Here is a 21,489-nt window from a genome sequence, read left to right as displayed (position 1 = left end):
TACACCAAAGGGAACTTTGCATAGATGATATTTATTGAAAAATAAATCTGTATTTGTAAATATTTTACATCAAGCAACGAAAATCAAATGGGGTATCCGTGGCACCCCACGCGCCTATCTATGTAAAAAAAACCACGCGCCTATTGCCGGGTTAACCCGGTTAACATGGAATTTAAGCTTAATATGTATAAGAACTATGTATAGTATGTATGACAAGGAAAGCTTTCGTATTTGCGCTTGTATTATAGCACATTTTTCATAATGTGACAATAACTCACAAATAATAATATACTTAGCATTTAATATTACTTGTCTTTGTATTTATACATATAAGGTCTTTTGAAATTTTGTATTTACCCCTATTGCTTCCGCCGTGTGTTACAGCTACAGCACTGTGCTGCCATTTGAATTCTGAATTCACTTGAGACAGATGGTGAAGACGCGAATATTCATTTGTCTTCACTATACTGCATTACCGCTCCCTATCGTGAATGACGTGAATTTGTGAAGCTGGCTGAATCAGCTTTTCCGGCAGAACCCAACCCTTTATTAAATGCGTTAAATGTAATATGAAATTTTTCGTACGTCAAAAATTAATGAAAAAGAGGGTGGAGTGTTGAAACATATTGTTCTAACACAATTTTAAGCAAGAGGAAATAGTTATAAATCAATCGAAATGGTAAGTTCCATGCTGCAGTTTGACATTCTAGGTTATAATACTGTCTTTCGCATATATTTGTCAATAAGACGCTATCTTTTAATTCAACTGAATATTATAATATAACATATTCTCTTCCTTGTATTAGCATTATAGCATTAAAGACCAAATCTCAAAAATGTCAATAATATATAATTAATGTAATCTTTGATATTTATCCAATGTTTAAATTCTAGGCTGTTAAGTATAAATTTTTGGTTCTAGTCTGGAACTCTAAAGCCCTATTTGACTGCTGTGAGACGTACTTTAACTGCAGCAATGTGTCTTGAGAATTTTTCTTCTCAAATAATTGATAGACACAACAAGCCAGAAGTTGAAGTAAGAGCAAGCAAGGAACTTCTGCTAACTCCTATTCAGATCAGTAGAAATGATAGAGAGAAAGTTTTAATTGAATCCAGTATAAATAGCATCAGGATAAGTATTGCTGTGAAACAAGCCGATGACCTAGAGAAACTCTTGTGTCATAATTTTACAAGATTTATGACCATGAGAGCAGAACATTTTATGATATTAAGGAGGAAACCTATCGAAGTAAGTCTCAAAGTATAGCAAAGCTTGATCTAAAATTACTCTTAATTACCAATTTTATTTAAATTTTTAGGGGTACGATATTAGCTTCCTTATTACAAATATGCATGTAGAACAAATGTATAAGCATAAAATCGTTGATTTTGTCATACATTTTATGGAAGAGATTGATAGAGAGATCAGTGAAATGAAATTATGTATGAATGCTAGAGCTCGTACATGTGCAGAAGAATTCCTGAAGAGGGTAAAAGTCATAGAACTATAAATTTTTCTAAATAAAATGTAAAAATTTGGCCTAACTAATGAAATACTTATTTCTTTTACAGTTTTAAATTGCATTACATAGCATATTACCAAGATAGCAATAAGTATAAAAATCAGAATGAATACAGCAGTACACGTAAATTTACTTTCTATTGGCAGTAACAGGGTTGTGGAAACTTTGTTGACAATTTTAAAACCAATTAATTTCATAGTAATTAATATCTTTAATACTATTTAATCATTTTATTTCATTTAAGGAATACTGAGATATGTTAAAAATTACCTAACTATAACTGTGCAATGAGTAAAAAGTCTGATATAACTGTAAGTATTTGGAACAAAATTTTTCTTTGGAATATTCTAAATTTGAAGTTCAGGAATTACTTGCAGTAGAGTTGATAATTAGTAAAATCAGTTTACCAAACGATAAAGTATTGCTAGAGCAAATTTTGAAACTTTATGCCAATTTCACTCTGATATATTACGAATCTGTAACATAAGAGTTGACAATCAATGGTTACAGAAGATGCACGTGAAATTTTATCAAGACTACTGTTAAAAAATTAATGTAGCGTCCAATTACAAACTTATGCATTGAACTGCCAAACAAAGTATAAAAAAAATAAATGAACTTTAATAGTTATTATTTATGTTTACTCTACAAACGATAGTAACACCAAAAGATCAAGAAGCATTTATTACTTAAAATATGTAATTTGTAATTACAAAGATTATACCTTTATTACCGTATCATACGTTTTTAATAAAGTTCAAACCAATACTGTCCACGTTTTAGTCGGAACGAATGTGTGTGTGCAAAGTTCTGTTTCTTTTTCCCTTAACAGTACACCCCAATGACTTAGAAATTATAGTTGCACGATCGTCAATTCATGTTACTTTTAAGCTGACAACTAAAATTTGGACGTAAAAGAATGCTTGCCCATTAAATCGAGATTTGGTGAATTAACGTTTCTTGTGTCATTAGAGTCGCTGATATCACAGCAGTTGATTTCTTGTATCAGCCCTTATCAGCTATAAAGTGTAAAATCTTTGCAACGCAACGTACTATTTCTTAAAGAAAGTCAACAAAAATGAACTTTTATTGTTTTATATTCTAAACGTTGAGAATGAAAAAAAAGATTTTAAGTAAATGTTAGGCGACATATACTAAAATATTTCCTTCCTGAGCTTTTTCAAGAAATTAAAAAGCTTTCCTTTTTTCCTTTCTCCCTTTCTCCCTGCGCTACTTTTCTCCCCGTCCCTCCAACTGCTATCCGGAGGACCAGCGTCCTCTTGGACGATGATACTCGAGCATGAAAGCTCCCATAGGGCGAGCTTGCGCGGGGCGGTGCGCTTTTTACGCCGACGCAGCGTTCGTCGCTCGGAGTCGGCGTAGTCTGGGACCTGGCGTCTCCCGATCGGGAACGGAAAACGGGAAGGAACCGAGGAGACGCGAGAGCCGGCTCCATCCAAGTGGAAGCCACACGCACGGAGCAAAAGCTGCGAGGAATAATTATAAGGAGGAAGAGAGAAGAACGATAAAACGAGAGAAAGAGGAGGGGAAGAAAGATAGAGGTGAGAGGAAGGAAGGAAGAAAGAGAAAGGGGGAGAGAGAGAGAGAGAGAGAGAGAGAGAGAGAGTGAGGGGAAAGCGCGTTACGAGAAAACTTACAGGAGAAGGCATAAAGTGTGGCTCGCGTTAGATAGGATGCGTGTGCCTGGGTGCAGTGTGCCACCAGCCGAGAACCGACGGAGCAACGAGAGTAACAGCGAGATTTACAACGATCAAGACATAATCGGTACCATCGACTCCGAGTGGTCGAGGAAAAGTCCGCGAGATACCAGCCGAGCTGCACGGCTCCCAAACGACGAACAGTGTCTTCTTTGGCCCGAGCGAAATCTATCCAAGGTCATCGTTTCGAAATCCCCGTCGTCGAAGGACTATCGTCGTCAAGGACTTCCTGGGCCTTTGGCCGAGGTAGCAGCCCCGCTACCCCAGAGCTTTCACGAATCCTGCAGGAGCTTTCAACGTGTCCGACCGAACGCGTAGCCGCCACCGACGGTAAACAAAGCTCCTCCCTTCCCCTTCCCCTCCCCTTTCCCTCTCCTCATCCTCAACCTTCTTCTTCGATCAACTATTCCGTATCGTTGACGCGCGCGAACCAGCGTCCTCGCACACTCCTCGACGTCAATCCGGCGACCAACGCAAGCCAGTGATCCACGGCTCCAGACTGGACTCCGCCGTCCCAGCTACTCATGTTCATCCCGGATACCCTGAGGAGCTGCATGGTGGAACCGGATGTCTCGACTTACCTGCAGGCCCCTTCCGTAGGACAGGTGCTTTATTCTCACTTTCAATTTTTCAACAAAGTCTTCTCTCTGCGTTATCATCCTCCCCCTTCCTTTCCATATAAAAAGAAAAAACTGCGCTCGTTTCCTCTTCCTCCTGCTTGTGGCTCTCGCATTACTCCCCCTCCATTATTTTTCCACGTCCTCAATCTCAGCCGGAAACTCAGCAAATGTTCCGTCATCATTCACGACGACGCGTTTAACGATTGCACGTATTAGTTTGTTATTTATATGTCAGAGATGTACGCCCGTTGAGGGATGCACCTCCCCAAAGGCCGCGGCCGACGCGCCGAATAAACACCAGACCCTAAAGACAAACGGATGTACATTGGTGGTGCACACGCAAACCTGTCCGATCGTTCCGCATGCTTGTCATTTCAAAAGTTTAGATTCCATTCTCGATATACCGTCAGCTGATAAGAAAATGCTACTCGATAATAGCGGTATATTTGCAATGTTTGCAAATCGTTGGACACGTTTGTTTTGATTAGAGGAAACCTCGAAGAGTAAGTTCGTTGTCCTCGAAGGTTTCAGCTTTTCGTCTCCAACAAACTTAGAACGGTCATTAGCGCGCACGGTACACGGCGTTTATTTAGACTGTACACTCTCTTATAGAGTTGCTATATATATATATATATATATATATGCAGCTTAGTCTCTTTATCCCCTGAAAGTCGCTTAACGAACTTCCCCTTTGATAAGCAAATTTCTATAGGTCGGATTAAGGGATGAACTTACCGCCCCACCACTTGTTTACCGTAAGAAATGTAGCGCTCTATTGAGAAGAGGAAGCACGGGGAGAGTTTTCGCACTGACGCTTTAATTTACGCAGTCCCCGCGTTAAACGGGCAAAACTTTGATCCTTCCTATACAAAGATGCTTGATTTAACGAAAATCTTGTTCGAGCGGTATAGATAACCGAGTTGAATTATTTACGTGTAAAAGGGTATTTTGAGGAAAGAATGAAATTCATTGGCAGAGCTTTTAAACGGTGTCTGCGTCTACGCTCGTATCTATGTTATGTCCCGCCAGACGGAGAGGAGTTTGGCTATCGATCGCCTTCAGCTGCAGCCGCGTGGTCGCCTCCCCCCTCCCCCCCCCCCTTCTCTTTTCTTTACTCCTCCGTCTTCTCTTCGCGTTGCCTCCAATAGCACGAGAGAGAGAGAGAGAGAGTGCGCGCGCGCGCTCTCGCTCACTCTCTAGCTCTCTCTCTCTCTCTCTCTCTCTCTTGTTCTTCTTCTTGTACTTACTCGATCGGTCCAGTAGAAACAGACCACGCGGTTCGGCCCGCAAAACACGCTATACAAACGTCTGACATTTAGGTAGTCGCTTCTTATTGCGCTCCCTCCCCCTACCCCTCCCTCTTTCTCCCCTAGCACGAATTACTACCACGCTCGTTCCTCGCCACTCGGATGCTCCGCATTTTTTCTCGTCCTTTTTCTTCCCTTCCGCTTGGTCGTTCGGGCCAAGTGCATCAGCGTCGCGCGACCTAAAAGGGACAGTTAAACATGAAAGAGCGATCGACCTCTCGCGCGTTCGGCATCCTTACGTAACGCTCGCTCTACCAACTGGACTATCCTGCCTTTCTTCTTTCCATCTTTCCGGAATATGTGTTACATATAATGATCCTTTTCACACCAGATAACGACGGACGTACGTACGTATTCGGAATTAACTTGCTCGTCACCGATAACCACGCGATAATAACATTTTTGTGTAAATCAATTTTCCACGTCTGGACGAGTCTGACCAACACGGTCATTTTTCCCTTATCGCAGTACGATACTGTAATCCCGTCGCGTCGTTCATTCCTGCGATTTTTCACGTGGGAAATGGTGAGACTGGCGTGTTTTCAAGCAAGTAGCTATAGGGAAGAAGAGGGAGAGCTCTGTGGTAGAAGGAGACGGAGACGCAGAATGAGGAGGGAAAGATGAGAAAGATATTTGAAAATTCGTGTCTTTAAGGGCGCTCGAACGTTTCTAGTAACGTAACGAACAAGGGTAATTTGGGGGCTTGGCGCTGTTTTTATATATGATTAAACTGTATTATCGTTCAATTTGCAATACTTTGCGTTATTAACTAAAGTATAATAAATTCAGAATCATGTTAAAAAATTAAGAAATATTTTTTTGTAATATTTTCTTGATTACCACACAGAGAGGTTAATCGTTTCTATATATACTTTTTCTATATAATAACCTAATTATTTATTCGGTAACATATATAGTTATCCATACCAATCGTTTAATTGTGTATTACAACCATCTACAATCTCTATGTAATCTTATTTATAGTTTAAACAGCGACGTATCAAGACATATTTGTGAAAACAATTTTTTTCACTAATTTCATCAATCCCCAATGCTGTCTATATATATACCGTTCGATTGATAAAAGTTGCGAGTAGATTCCTACAAAATTTCAGGTCAGTCTGTAGTTGTAAAAAAAAAATCCCTCGAGTATCGTTAAGCTCATTACCGAGATAGATCCACGTCTGATCACCGCTGACATTTTCCCTTGTCGCAGTAGGATACACACAGCGTGCACCGTATAATAATGTCGTCGCTTCCCGCGGTTCTTCGCAACGGAAACGGTGGACTCGGCGTGTTTTGAAGCGAGTATATAGCTAGGGATAAAAATGGAGGGGAGCTAGTAGAGGGGGAAAGAGAAGCAAAATAAGAAGAAAAAGAAGATGGAGGGAGGAGAGAGAGAGAGAGAGAGAGAGAGTGCGTGCGATTCGAGGGCAAATCTAGTAAGCCAGGACAGAGGCTATTAATAACTGTTTGGGGTGCCGTACCTGGCCGGCGCGGCGCGGCGCAGTTCGCGGAGCGTCTCGGAGGCGGCTTTAGGCGTCTCAGTGTCGCTGCGACGAGCGACGTCGTTCGTGAAAAGCTCGCTCGAGCGGTTCGCGCGGCTTCGCATCGGTGTGTGCTGCCTCGGCGATTCCAAACCGCCGGAAACTTACCTCGGAAAGAATACGTATATATAGCAGTGGCGTTTCTGTAGAAAATATATCGGGAAAAGAGGCGCGAAATATCGCGAGAGGGACGAATCAGCGTGCATCTTTCGGGGCGTCCTTCGGTTCGGAGAGCTCGAGACGAGGACGGGGACTGCCTCGCTCGCGATGCCTTTGATTTTGCTTCGCATCCGAAAATAACGACGTTTGCTATAGCTAGCGTGGATGCACGCTCGCCCCCCCCCCCCTCCTCCTCCTCCTCCTCCCCTCTCAAAGATAGATAGATATACGCGGTGGAACGGAGTATATAGCGCAGCGGGGCGACAAAGCGGAGCAGCGCGCGCTTTTCCTCGCGCGCGCAGATACTCGTCGGCGCGAGTAGCGCGAGATCGAGTGGAAAAAGAGAGCGTCCGATGCAGGACGTCGAGGAGAGAGACGCAGCAGAGTGCGACTGGCTGCGAGGATTTAATTAGAGCGCAGTCCGGTCGGGATCAGTGCGAGGGGTGAAATCGGTGGATTAACCCGAGTGATCTACGCAGGCAGAACGGACAGAGCGGGAGGAGTTGCGGCCCGAGTGGCCCCTCCACGCCTGCCGCGAGAGTCAACGAGAGACGCGCGAGTCCAGTAGTAAGAGACTGTAGCAGTAGAACCACGTGCACGGGCGCGCGCAGGTGCCTTTCCTCGCGAGAAACTCTCTCTCTCTCTCTCTCTCTCTCGCCTCAACTACCCCACACGGCTGAGAAGAGCAGCAGCAAATTCTCAAGTGTCTTCTGCCACGGACGTTTCTCTTTTCAGAGATATCATAGAGTGTTAAAGTGCGCGCGTTCTCGACATTTCCGCGGTGAGTCTCGAAGGGGCAGATGAGGCCACGATCGTTCTGCCACAGGGAGGCGGAGGAGTATAGCGAGAGACAGGCCCATCCTGAGGAGGGCCGGTACTTCTGACAGCCGGACACCCGGAGGGACAGACAGACCGTAGTGTGCCACAGCAGTCGCAGTGCTTGCGAATACTCGATGGTTCGTTTCTAACTAAAAGCTTCCTTATATTTCGTTGCTCGTATACGAGAGCATTTTGACAAACCCACGAGTTTCGTGGTTGTTCCACAAAAATTCTTCGAGATACCGCGAGGAAAATTCAATGCTTCCGTACAGATTCTCTCTCTCTCTCTCTCTCTTGTCTCTGTTGTCAAACACCCTAGCTGACACGTGATTTTTCCGCCGGTTTTACTCGACTACGAGGAGATTACGCTTTGGCAGATGACGCGTTATGGCACTTGGCCTTGATTCTTGGCACATGCGAGACGAGAAACTATGCTGAAGAGTCTTTTCGGTTATCGGAAGCTTCGACTGGGGGTGGGAACTGGCCCAAACAACGATCGATCAATTTCCTCAAAGATTCTCTCCATCTCCTTTCGATCATCCACTCGATTCCTTTAAAGCTGGAAGCTTGTGTACAGGGTGACGTATACGTTTAACGCGTCTGTCGGAGCATACAAGTATATACACAAATGTGTATATATAATAAATTATGTTACCTCGTTAATGTGTGAAATTTTTGCGACCTTTATATATTTGCTATATTTACATTTGCATTTAAAAAAAGTCTTGCGTCAAAATATAATTATATCACTCGATAGAGTTTTGCACATATATACATACATATATATATATATATATAAATGAATTTGTATACGTTCGAGTTTCGAAGATTATTACAAGTACCTCACCCTAAACATATATATATATACATAGATAGACATTTACACGTTCGTCGAATTGTTACCGAATGTTTGATTGCAGGATGAATTCCATCCATTCATTGAGGCCCTCTTACCATTCGTGAAGTCTTTCTCGTACACGTGGTTCAACCTCCAAGCCGCTAAAAGGCGTTACTACAAGAAGCACGAGAAGCGAATGAGTCTGGAAGAGGAAAGGCAGTGCAAGGAAGAGCTTCAGGTAAAAGAAGATTGCGTTGGCGAAGCGACTGGCTCGCGTGTTCGAGAGTGCACGCGGATGAGCTTTTAAAACGAGACATTAATTTCATGCATTGCGTCAAGTTGCTAATCTCAAGCAGCTGTTGCCCCTCTGACGCGAAATACGAATTTCGAGCTTTCGTTGCTGCGCGGACGAGATAAATGTCAGCAGCTAGAGTCTCGCACGAAAGCTCGTGCATGCGACGTGAAAAATAACGCCTACGGAGAGGTGCGCGCTTACTAATTTCATGGTTAAGAATAAAAATAATGAGGTTTCGGCCTATTTCTGGCGCTAAGCGACCTCGTGACGTTCTATCGTTCAGGCTTCAACCCAGTAGTTCTCATCGTGATGTAACCATCGCCAACTTCTTCTCTAGCCCAAAACTCCGTTTAAACGAATCACCCTGCGCGTTTGCATTTGATAATAACTTTTCATTCTCACCGCGATATTGCGAAACTTGAAAATTCATCGCCTTTATCTCTTCTGCAGTTAATCCAATATATATATATAGATAGTTTCCACGCTGGCTTCTAGTATTATTTTTCTCCCGCACTGTTTTTGTGATTCGACGATGCGCGGGAGGAGGGGGAGTCACTGACATTTCCACGAGAATCTCTCCTTTTTATTCTTTCTATTTTTTTTCCTTCCTCCTTTTTTCTCTTGCGTTTTATTGGTCCAGTGGTAGAACGAGACCGGAGTTTCTACCGCAATTCGCATTCTCCCTAGCGACGGCGTTCGATCAATATTTTAATCCCACGATGCTGCGGTATTTAGCAAACGGATGAACCAATGTTTATGAAAGGTTTCGAAACTGGTCCAACACTGGACTCCTCGGCTGGGTCGCTAAACCAAACGAACAACCGTTGATCCTCCACTTTTTTTTAAGGCCTACCAATCCCAATCGTCCACTGGCTCGATCGTCCCGCGCGTCCTGATACTCCACTGCAGGAGGACAAGCAATATGTATTATACCTGCGCAGCCGGAATAACAAAAAACCCTTCGTCACAGCGTTAAGATTATATTTAGTTTTAATTAAACAACTTGGCTCGACAATGTGGTTTACGACGTAATTCCATGCAAAAATAAAACGCTAAATCTATTCGGGGACGAAACTTTGGGTTGTATCTAGCTGTAGAGGTTATGTACACACATATTTAGATATATAAGGGGTCTCGTTGAATTTTGCATGAGCCATGTTTAATCCGTTTCGCGCTCGAGAGGCGGACTATTATTGAGACACATGTTTGACCTTTGACCGAGCAGAATGAAGAGCGAGACGAACGTAGTCAACATGGCGTCCGTTGAAGAAGCCGCAGGCGGCGGGAAAATTCTGGAGAGATATGGTGGACCTTGGGGGGGGGGGGGGGGGGAAGTGGATCGAAGCGGAAGGCGAGGGGAAACTAAAATTCATCGCGTTATTTCTCGCGCAACGGTATTATTCCTCTTCGCTTTGATTTCCGCGTGCGTCGACCTACAATGCCATATAGAATCTCTCGACTGCGTCGCACTCGACTTTCTCGCCGCTCCTGCAAACCGATCACGTATGCCCGAGCTTTCCTAAAACCAGTAGAAAAGCGACACGACGGCGATACATTTTGAATCTCGCGATGAAAACTCATCGACCATTCTCTCCCCGTGGCCTGCAGGCTAAAGCGCTCTTTAAACTCCAGCCGGAGAAAACGTTTGATTTGATCGCGAAGCGAGACGCGTGTTCGGGGTCGAAAGAAGGACCTCGAGATTTCTCTCTCTCTCTCTCTCTCTCTGCTAATATCCTGCGAGGACGTTGCGGATCGTCTTCATCGACGGATCCTTCCTGTTTCTTTTTCTTTTTCCTCGATCGGTGCTACGAGCTTAATCGGGGAGAATGCCCTCGAGAGCTGCAGCCCCGACGTTGATTCTTCGGTTCAAGAACGCTCCTATTGTTCGCGCGGAGAATGTGGAGGACCGTCCGTGTCCATTTTCTATACATCGGGGAGCGAAAATTCGACGTGCGCGACGAGAAAGCAGAAAACCTGCGGGAGACGCTGGACATGGTCCCTCCTGACGCAGCAGGGAGGGGATGGGAGGGGGGGGGGGTGAAGGGATGGATCGGTGGAAGAGAATGGTCCGTCTGGCGATGCAGGCGAGGACGCGGCCGGCGGAGCGGTGGTCTGGTGTGATGGTTTATATATATATATATATATGAGAGGAGAGAGAGAGGATCGTTTTCTCTTAATTTCGAGACAGGCCGCAGGACAATATAGACCGGGACGAATCTAGTCCATCCGAAAGAAAGGAGCCATTTATTGAAAAGCAGAAGAATACTCGCAAGAAAATAGCCTGCACGATTGCGGAGAGATTGCAAGGGAGATACCACGAAATACATCTCGCAGGATGGAGATAAGCTAGGCTTCTCTAATTAGATCCTTCGTCCTTATTATTTCCATCACTCGAGATAACTGTACTGGGAATGGGGCGACTGCAGGAGGGAAATGACGAGAGGTTTCGCTTATTTTTCTGCAAAGACGAGCAGTGGTAAAGTGGCGTTGTTGGTCGGACCGGAGGATTTTCGCTTAATTTTAAAAGGGGTCGCAGGACGTTATCGACTGTTCGTTCGAGGAGAGTGGTCGAGGGGGTTGAAGAAGGAGAGCGAAGAAATGTGAAGGGAATGGAGGAAGGACGCGAGGGATGGTGGCGCAAAAGGGGTCGGGCGATAAAAAGAGATATACCGGGTGATTCCGCGCGCGGTATGTTGGAGCTGGAGATCTGGAGGGTGGAAGAGGAGGAGGTGGAGGAGGGAAGGGGGGGGGGGAGGGGTAAACATAGGAGCAGCAGGAGGTCGAGGAATGTGTGGAGAAACGCAGGAAAACGAAACGTAGCTTGGAGGAGCGAGGAGATAGTGTACCAACACCACTGTTGAAGGTGTGCGGGGGTATACGCGACTATATATATATATATATATATAGAGAGAGAGAGAGAGAGAGAAAGAGGATCGTGGAGGGCTGGTAAAGGAGTTTGCCGAGGGTTGAGAGGGGGAGAGGGGTTTTTAGCAGTGGTAGTAGTGGAGGAGGAGGACGGCTGGAGTGGCGGGGGGGGGGGGGGGAGACACGTAGACATGTAGCGCATACGCCGTCGCGACGGAGGCTGCGGCTACGCGGCGCCTACCAACCACCATCTATAATCTCTATGCGGATATCGATTTTCCACCCTGTATTTCCTAAATTTATGCAAACTAGCGGCTCCCCTCGTTGCATCCGCATGCTTCCACCCACCGAACCTCCCACCCATCCACTCAACCCTCGCCCCCCCCCTTCTCCTCCTCCCTCTATACCCTGTAGCCTCAAACCGTTCGCCAACCCTTCTCATTTCGCTATCCACCATGTGCCCAGCACCATTCATCTAACGAGCTCCGGCTATCGCCTCTCTGCTATATTCTTACATACATATATATATATATATATATACAAACTCTTCCATCCCCCTCCTCCACCAACAGCCTCGCACCTCCCATGCCAAACTTGTTACTTGCAGGTGCTCCAGTTTATTAACCCTGATACTCACACGCTTCGTACTATGTATATATATATATACAACGATTCGAAAAAATTGCAATTTTGTGTTTCGGTGTATACAGTAGAATCAGACTTTTCCAATCTCGCGAGTTTCCCTATATTGTTCTATATATATGTATAGTACCGACGCATAATTCATTGCAATCGCTACGGGTGACTATGGCCCTATAGAAAACACGTTTGGGTTCAATCTGTGCGTTATGTAAAATCGCCAGAGCCCCGTGATTCTTCGTTTTCCCCCAGCGAAATCTGCCATATTCGCGCGATAACTGCCTGCTCGTAAAGACTTCCAGTAAACAGCGAGTGCCTATCGTTGTAAATAACTCTCTCTTTCTCTCTTTCTCACATTCCTGTCCTGTCTGTGCCCTCTCCACCCAACGATCCTCATCGATCCTCGATAATAATGCCACCAGACCAATATTTCCATTGAAATTGTCTAATTTATCAGGAGTTTTATCATCGACCGCGAAACACCAAGAGGAAAAGGTATATATATATATATAGATATGTGACGCAGTGTCTTTTGACAAGCGAGGTTTTGAAAGACCAAAATTATTGATAAATGTATTTAAGAAATAGTTGGCGGGACTTTTCATATTTTCCATATAAGATATTTTTCATTACTCTATAGATCGTCGAAGCAAATATCCCTGAAACGTACGCCACTGAAGAGAGAGAACCTCGGGAAGAGCAAACATTATCGAAGACGGTTTTCGAAACGCTGGCATGCAGTGATGCGAGAAAATCTAAAGAGAAAGACCGACATAATTACTTTTGAATTGGTTTGTGTGGTAAAACGCGAATATGAGATTCTCTTGTAGCGAAAAGGATATAGGTACATGGCGAGGGGGGGTGGGAAAATTGCTAGGAGGGTTAGAAGAAACTGACGAGTATGGGCGGGTAAAAGAGGGTTTGTAATATTTACAACACTCAATGCAGACCCTGGAATTGCCTATAAAGAAATCGTGGAGTCGCTTTGTTCGCGTCATAACGTAGTAACGTAAGGGGCCAGCAGCTATACACTTTGGATCCTTTGCCAAATTAATAAATATATATATTCCCGGTCTATCCCGCCGGCGAGCTTCTCTACTCCTCACCCCCTCGTTTTTATCTCTCTATCTCTCTTGGAACGAATAGGATCTCACCCACTATGGGGCCACCCCATAAATTCCACATTGACGTCTTCCGTACTCCCACACCCTCGTGCCTGGGACATTAATGCATCGGTGCATCCGAATTCCTCTTATTTTTACTCGCTCAGCCTAGAATCTGCTACTTCGACCGTTTCTTACGTATATACACCACTTCGCAGCAGAAAAAGGTCCAACGTGTGTATATAGTACTGATGTAACCGTGATTGGAGGGAGAAAAAGAATTAGAAGAGTGAAAATCTAGAAAAAACGACTCGATGGATGAGAGCTGCTCTCGCTATATATTTTTCTTATATTTTTTCTACCCTTTGATCTATGCATCTCTGCATACTTATACAGTGGCTGGATGTTTTTAAGTCGTGAAAATTGCAAAGTAGCAGATTTTGGGTATCGAGGGGGGAGGGGGGAAATTGGAGGGTTATTTTTAGTGAAAAATAGGGAGCGTGGTAGAAGACAGGAGGATAGTTGGAATTCTCTTTGTGGAAATGGAGAGGGAGTGGGGGTTGGTGGAGAGAGAGAGAGAGAGAGAGAGGGGGGGGGGAGGTAGACGTAGGTGGATGTAACGCAGCAGAGAGAGAGAGAGAGAGACTGGACTGAGGCAGTGTCGAAACGAGGCCTGCAACCGAAAAACCGAATCGATAGGCGCATAGCGTACCCTCCACCTATATCTATATGCACGTACGTATGTATAGGTTGCTATATAGATTACAGTCTCTGTGTATTTACGGAGGTGGCCTGAATTTAACCTCCACCCCTGTGAAGTCACTCCTCCCATCTTTCCTCTCTCTCCTTCAGGGCCATTCCTCCCGAGCTAGGCTTCTCCTCTCGAGTGGAACGAGGAAAGATTCGTCCATGTGCCGAGGACACTTTTTCCCCGCGAAATAATAATTCCTCCTCCGGAAGAAAAGGCACAATCTAATCTAAATTCAATCTGTCGCGGTTCTACTCCTACAAGAATTTTCCTCTCTTCATCCCCTCGGCCTCTTTCCGCCCACAATATATATATATATATATATGAAGACTCATCCCTTTCGAGATACATGACACATAAGAGATTTGTCCCGAGTATATACACACACACACACACACGGAGAGATGGTGTTTTATCGTCGGTCGATGTTTCCGAAAAATATGGCAGCTCGAGTCTATAGAACGACCCTCGGTGCTCTCGCTAAGGTCGAATGTTAATTAGCGCTTCGCGCGAGATTGGCGCCTCGATTTTTCCATTCTTCGCGGATGCATGCCCCTGATGCGAAACGGCACACGTGGCGTTGTGACGGGGCTCGCGTGCACATGGCCAGCAGCAAGCCAGTCAGTCAGCCAACCCAACAACCTTGGATCGTTCGCTGCCAAAGATTCGTAAACCGCGTAATTCGTAGGGGAGAGAATCTTGTTGATCTTATACCAACGCCAAGTTACGGCCACGTGCTCGCGAAAACAGACTCGCTCGCACCTTTACGCGAAATCCTAACGCGCTACTACTTATATACATATATATATATATATATATATATATATATATAATAGTATAGTAACATTGCTCAGATGCTTGAACATTCTCGTATCTTCGCAAACGCGTTGATTCCCTTCCAAATAAATATAAAATTGGCGTGCCTATCGAAAGAAGAGAATCTTATTGGTCCCGTAAATCCGCAAATATGGTGAGGGAATATTTTCGAAATTTCTCTTAAGAAGGTCGTAAATGTATATAGATTGTTTGTTAGTTTTCTCTTCCGGACGCGACGGACTTTGGCACGGGAAACTTTTGAGAAGCATCAGGCAGCTAGAAGGAGAGGTTGCATCCATTACTCGAGAGCTAATAGTGCAACGAGGCGCACCTTACTTTCCGCTCCTCCATCCTCTTCATCTTCTTCTTCGTCCCTTACTTTTTCTTATTCTGCGACAATTCACCGCCGCATAACGAGCACGCTTTCTTTTCGTAATTGAATCTAAATATTAAAATTCCCGGTTGACTTTGGGTGTCAGGGAGGAATTTTTCCTACCGTTCTGTCGCCTGGGAAGGAGGATAAGGGGCGAGGGGGTGAGGGAGGGACGAGCCAGCCTCTCTCAGCGAGGCTGAAAACTTTCGAGACTCGGCGTCCTCGTTGTTGTGGAATATCGTTTAGCGCGACCCCAACGCCGAAATTACACCGTAACGTGTGTTAAAGGGCCCCGGCCTCGTTCAAAAACTTCTCGATGTGCCTCGTGAAGCAACCCTCTCGTTCGCCAACTGTAATCCTCCCGCGTGTATGAACTCTACGAGCAACCAAATAGCTGCTCCCTTGTATATCCCTCCACTACTGGATTCCGCACTTCCAAATCACCACCGTTAAATAAATCCTACAAACTCTTTTCATCAGACGCCATGCTAATCCAACAAAAGAGGCAAAATTGCCCAAAAACAAACGCTTTTCCTTTCTTTCATTATTCTAAAGTCGAAAAAGGATTCATTTTAACCTATCATTGTCAAATTTATTTGGAAACGTATACGTGTATTGCGATAGTCAATAAATTATTTTTCTTGTTTTTCTATGATTGACTATATGTATATATATATATACGTTTTATATTTTTCCCACTTACCGATAGAACGCGTCTATAATGGAACCTTAGAGCTTAATGGGTCGGTGACTCGAATTTTGGTACATTGTAAAAAAGTTGCAAAAATCGCTCCGACAATCGTGAGAAGTTTTGCAATCCACGATTTTTCTACTAAATTTGTATCACATTACGAAAGGCGAGAACCTATAACATATAGTTATATAACAACAAAATTATTCTAACATATTAAAAATAGAAATTTGTGTGCAGCGAGAGACAGAGACTATCGTTGGTTACAAAGCATCTCAGGATTGTCATCGTATAGTAGAAAAAAAAAATCACGCAGTGTACACCGTACGTTTCTCGGCGAGAATTTTAGCAGAGATAACGAGACAATTTGCAGCAGAAATGAAATTCCACTATTCATACAGTGTGCAGCATATGCAGGGGTGGAAAGGGGGCGTATAGGAGGACGTTGGCCATTAACGGAGGGAGAGTGAAATTTTAAAACTGCTAAAACTGTTTGGTGGGAAAAGTGTCGACAAATCGGATGGTTGAGAATCGCGCGCGTCTCTCGCGAGACGAAAATGAGCTGACCGTCGGTCGTTAGGCTAAAAATGCAGTCTGCGCTTTATTTCCCGCGCTTGAAAATAGCCCGCGAGGTGCGGGAGCTTACGATTCTCGCTGAGCGGGGGGACTCGAAGAGTACACGACGAGTTTTCGCTAGGGAGGGGGTAAAATGACATTTACTGCTGCCACGATACGCTTATTTTTCACAATTTGAAGAAATTACTCCTTTCCTCCCTATCTCGAAATAAACCTCGTGACAAATCTCGCTTTGAGCAATATGCCGCTCCACAAAGAAAAGTTCTTTATTGCCTCGAAGAATAATGAAAGTTTTTAACGAAAACGCGCTCTTCGTACGTACACACATACACACACACACACACACTGTGGAACACACGACGAGTTAAAATTATAATTTACCAGCGGAACGCGAGGGGTGGGTGATGGGAGAATTTTTAGATCTGGATGGGAATCGTCCGTACCTGGACGACCTATCGTAGAGTGGAGGAAACATGGCGCATGGACGTGGATTTATTTCGCGATGGTGGCGGCGTGCGCGCGAACACTTTCACCGAAATCCAAAATAAATCCGTGGCAGCTGTTGCGTTCGCGTTTCGTGGCGTCAGTGTCCGTGCGTGGAACCTGTACGCTCCTTATATACATATATATATATATAGGATGTGCAAAATCCTCTCCTCTCGCGCATGCATAATTAGGAGGCAGCGAACGAGCGGAAAAGCGACGTTTTAAGGGGAATTAATTTCGCCATTTACAGTTTACGTTGAATTTTGCTAATTCGATATATAGAGCTCGACTAGTTGGCTCGCGAAGCGAGACGAATCCGATTACATTGGTACTTGAGATCGAGAAGAGGGAGTGATCGAACTGTCGGTACGTGAAGATTGTACCAAGGAGATATCTCGGCAGTAGTAGTGGATAAAGAGGATAGGAGGGGGGGGGGGATATAAAAACGTTGTGTACGCCACGAGATTTATTTAGCAAAGAAACTTGCGGATTTTATTGAATAGTTCTATATATATCTATATATATATATATATATATATATACCTCTAAGGATCCAGCGAGCTTCAGGATAAACTCCATTTGACGGATGACCACTGGAACATACATCACGACTCATAGAATCCCTCCTGCGAAGCGAGTCATCCTAAGCTTGATTTATCCGAGAGAATTTGTCGAATCTCGATCCGGAAAATTGGCAAATATTTCCAATGCAGAATTTTTGCACGGAGTTTAGCGCGAAAAGTGGGACGGAAAATTGTTGCGCGAACGACGTAAACTGCCGCGCCTAGGTACACGCACGACGCACGATACGCACGAGTATGTACGTGCTCGAGCAAGGCTCGGCTCGACACGCGGAATACTCGATGGGATTTAATGCGGGACGCACCGCGAGTGCATCGCGCGCGCGGTGCATTTTCTCTCCGGCCGTGCAGCGCTGCTACTACTCACGCTCCATATAAAAAGACGATCGACGAAAGTCTTTTATAGCAATTGCCTCTGAATAATGCATGCTGCTCTATAAAAAGCTTTTTTCTCTATTGTTAAATAAATGCTCGATTGGCGTGACACGTTTATGGGCGAGGATTTTCCAAATTTTCCATGTGGATGAATAGTCGTGTTTTATACATACATATATATATATATATATATAGTAGAGAGTAGAGAGAGAGAGAGAGAGAGAGCACGAGAGACCAAAGCATAGAAGATGGCTGCTGGTCGATGCTCGAAGACACGGCTTGCATTCCTTGCACTCGGAATGCATTTGTCAGGGGCCCTTTTGCATGGGCCGTTTGCTATTCCACGCGTGCGAGGGCCACGTGCGTGCGTTGCATATATCCTCGTTCGTCTCTGTCCGCGAGCTCCTATCGCCATTTACTCTCGTTCCAGCCAGTGCACAATTTATTCTACCTTTCCAAATCGATCGAGCGATCGATTAAACCCACGGATGCCTTTTTTCGTGCTTGCAGAATGAAAAGCTGGAGGTGAAACAGAAATGGGCTTCGCGACTCTTGGGCAAACTACGGAAAGACATCACGCAAGAGTACAGGGAGGACTTTGTGCTGAGTATAACGGGCAAGAGGCCAGCCATGTGCGTTTTGAGCAATCCTGACCAAAAGGGCAAAATGCGCAGGATAGACTGTCTGCGCCAGGCTGACAAGGTACGCTCTTCAACTACTTCCTTGCTCGCTTTATTCCTTCATTCATCTAATTGAGTACACAGATGGAAAATAGCTCATATAACTACAGTTCCATGCACCAACGCTTATCCACTCGATCCTAGCTTGGTTTCGAAATTACGATTAATGTCAGTTTTTAAGACAATTTTTCAATATTTACCGAGTAGAGTTGCAAAATTTGTATTATTTGCGATATTATTGGTAAAATTGCAAACGTTTCAGTGTGATATCTGTATAGATTTAACGATTTTATAATACAATTGTTTTTTTTAATTGGCATCAATAATTGCAATTTTGTGATTCAAGAATTTTTCTAATTGTTTCCTTGATCGTAAGCTCATTTTTATTTGGTATATATATATATATATATATATGTGTGTTTATTTTTCTGGTTACAAAGGTGTGGAGGCTGGACTTGGTAATGGTGATCCTCTTCAAGGCGATTCCGCTGGAATCGACCGACGGCGAACGCCTGGAGAAAACGGCGGAATGCGCTCAACCTGGTCTCTGCGTCAACCCCTATCACATCAACGTCTCCGTCCGAGAACTCGATCTCTACCTCGCCAATTTCATCACCAGCCACGGTAATCCACAGGAGATTTCAACGAAAATCTCAACTAATTTTCACAAATTTCTTCATCGCAAATTAGCCAAGGCACTAATACTCTAGCGTGGCTCGAATTTCTCGAGGAAACTTGCGATTCCGGCTTGTCATGCCAACGACCGGCCTCTCTCTCTCTCTCTCTGCCACGTTCATTCAGCGGAGTCATCCGCGTGTCCGTTCATTCAAAGTACTTCTCGGTACTCGACTCGGCTTCGATTCAAAGTTTCTCAGAGCCCCTTGCCAATTCGCCTGGGTCCTCCTTGCTCCTGCACTTTCGCGCTTTCTCTCCAGATTCCCTCGCTGCACCCTCTCCCCACCAGTCTTATCAACGATTCTTCCTTCCACTTTGATTCGCCGAGGTCACTCGCTGGATATCGCGAAAATCCTGCGTTTTTGCCACTTTTCTCGGGCCATCGGTTTCCTGCACGGATTGGCACCGGGCTTTCTAATGTTTACAGACAGTCGACGCAAAAATTGGCCAGCTTTGTGGCACGATACCTCGTGCAGGGAAGCAGTGAAAGATTCTCTCAGTGGCTCAACATGAATTTTCCTCGGACGGTCGATCAATTTTTTATTTCATTATTAAGTTGATTTTTTTTAAATCGTACTTTTCGCGAGCTCTAGCTGTTATAGTTTATTTCTTTGTAAAAATTTGGTTATAATTTTCCTCAAAATTACACTTGCAGGCAATTGAGATTACTTCATCCATTAATTTCAGGGATTTTCACGCGACAACTAGCGAATTCTATTATTCTTCTGTGGATTCTTCCATAATTATACCTCCTGACGAACGCTAGTCCACCGATTCGCATAAAAATCAGACTCGAAAACTAAGATCGCTCGATCGTTGAACTTTATGATGGAGTTTCTCGAGAAAATCGGTGTGAATTGCTCGAAGCCACGGAGCGAGCCAGAAAAGTGGTGGTTTTCGCGAGTTCTGCCAGCCTATGCAGGTGTCCACGCGAGATCCCAGGGACGCGTTTTTCATCCTCTCTTTCCGATCACCCAATTCGTAGAGAGTTTGGCACGGGGCTTTCCAATGTTTACAGTCGGTTGACGCAAAAATTGGCGAGGCCTACCACACGCTACCTATACGGAGAATCGGAGAAAGAAACGTATAGCTGCCAAGACATGGGGTAGGTTAGGCATTGCCCGACACCCCGTGACCCTGAGCTTACTCCACGCTTATACTTCCTCCACAGGAAAAACACCTTACCATCCCTCCACGTGTCTCTTCAATATTCAAACCATAGCTTGGCATCGCGAGCACCTTAATCTATCATTATTATTGTGCTACCGTGTATATTTACAGTGGAGCCAGGAATTTTTATGAACTCCAACCAACAGCTCGATGGACCACCACTGTGCCAGAGTAGATAATTCCCAAACACGCGTAAAAACAGTTACACGTCAAAGATGAGAAATTTCTCAAAAGAATTTCCCCCATATATATATATATATATAATTATAATTACTCGACGAAACTTGGACACCTTTGTACGTGTATATGAAGAAGAATATCATTGAGAACGTTAGAATAATCGACCATTGGTGGAATGGTCGATGGACAGAGAGGCGAATGACGAAATTGAAAGAGGAGGCCTTGAGCAACGACACAAATAAAATCCGCGCATAATCGCGCCTATAAATAAAGCGAAAGAACGGTCGACGGTTGGTTCGCACAGGGTGTGCGGAAATTTGGCGAAAAAATTGCGGCAAGATCGTGCGGATTTCAGCTGGTTGACGAAGCCTGACGGCCAGTGGGGATCCGTTCTGGCCGAGTCTTCCGAATTAACGGCTAAAACGGAACGAAAAAGGAGTAGGAAAAGAGACGTGGACGTGCGACAGAGAGAGAGAGAGAGAGAGAGAGAGAGGCACCTGTCCTCTCTCGCACACTTTCATAAGAGACGATGATACTCACTTACGCAACCGGGCCTAGGCGATATTTAGCTCTTAGGGCGAATCCGCATCGCGAAGCGGCCATCTTTAACTTGTACCAACCAAGCCGAGCTATTTCGGTCTAAATTCATTTTTACCACCACCGTCCGTCTCCCCTTGGAAAATTCCTTCTTTAAATTACCAATTT

The 21,489-nt window shown here is 44.5% G+C and overlaps 2 protein-coding genes across 10 annotated transcripts in view; both read left to right on the top strand.

Moving 5' to 3' along the window:
• Positions 1–453: 453 nt before the first annotated feature.
• On the top strand, positions 454–2,319 carry Arpc4 (Actin-related protein 2/3 complex, subunit 4). Of its 2 annotated transcripts, XR_010822669.1 has the most exons (5): positions 454–679; positions 923–1,249; positions 1,320–1,490; positions 1,573–1,834; positions 1,901–2,319. XR_010822669.1 is itself a non-coding variant. In XM_066727560.1 (4 exons), exons 1-4 carry the CDS (start codon positions 677–679, stop codon positions 1,576–1,578), a joined length of 507 nt encoding a protein of 168 aa, XP_066583657.1. In that variant the 5' UTR covers positions 454–676; the 3' UTR covers positions 1,579–2,318. The 2 variants fall into 2 exon arrangements, 1 of the variants encoding a protein (XP_066583657.1); XM_066727560.1 differs by having other exon boundaries at positions 1,573–2,318.
• A 781-nt stretch (positions 2,320–3,100) lies between these two features.
• The window catches only part of NfI (Nuclear factor I), a 38,162-nt gene continuing 19,773 nt past the window's right edge, over positions 3,101–21,489 (top strand). For 4 of the 8 annotated variants that reach the window (XM_066727502.1, XM_066727505.1, XM_066727504.1 and 1 more), the window contains exons 1-4: positions 3,102–3,846; positions 8,614–8,769; positions 18,590–18,781; positions 19,200–19,383. In XM_066727502.1, the coding sequence (XP_066583599.1) occupies positions 3,766–3,846; positions 8,614–8,769; positions 18,590–18,781; positions 19,200–19,383 (613 nt within the window). In that variant the 5' untranslated portion in view covers positions 3,102–3,765. Of the gene's footprint in view, positions 3,847–6,697; positions 7,831–8,613; positions 8,770–18,589; positions 18,782–19,199; positions 19,384–21,489 lie in introns of those variants that run through there. The other 4 variants (XM_066727501.1, XM_066727500.1, XM_066727499.1 and 1 more) reach the window with 3 other exon arrangements.

The sequence above is a fragment of the Prorops nasuta genome, unplaced genomic scaffold, assembly GCF_024137725.1.
Source record: "Prorops nasuta isolate Cenicafe-Biocafe unplaced genomic scaffold, Cenicafe_Pnas_1.2 PNAS00005, whole genome shotgun sequence".
In the NCBI taxonomy this organism is placed as follows: Eukaryota; Metazoa; Arthropoda; class Insecta; order Hymenoptera; family Bethylidae; genus Prorops; species Prorops nasuta.
This window is presented reverse-complemented; position numbering and strand designations above follow the sequence as displayed.

Coding starts and splice junctions, on each gene's coding strand:
- Arpc4 (XM_066727560.1), top strand. Junction 1,250..1,319: donor TAAGGAGGAAACCTATCGAA/GTAAGTCTCAAA, acceptor TTAAATTTTTAG/GGGTACGATATTAGCTTCCT.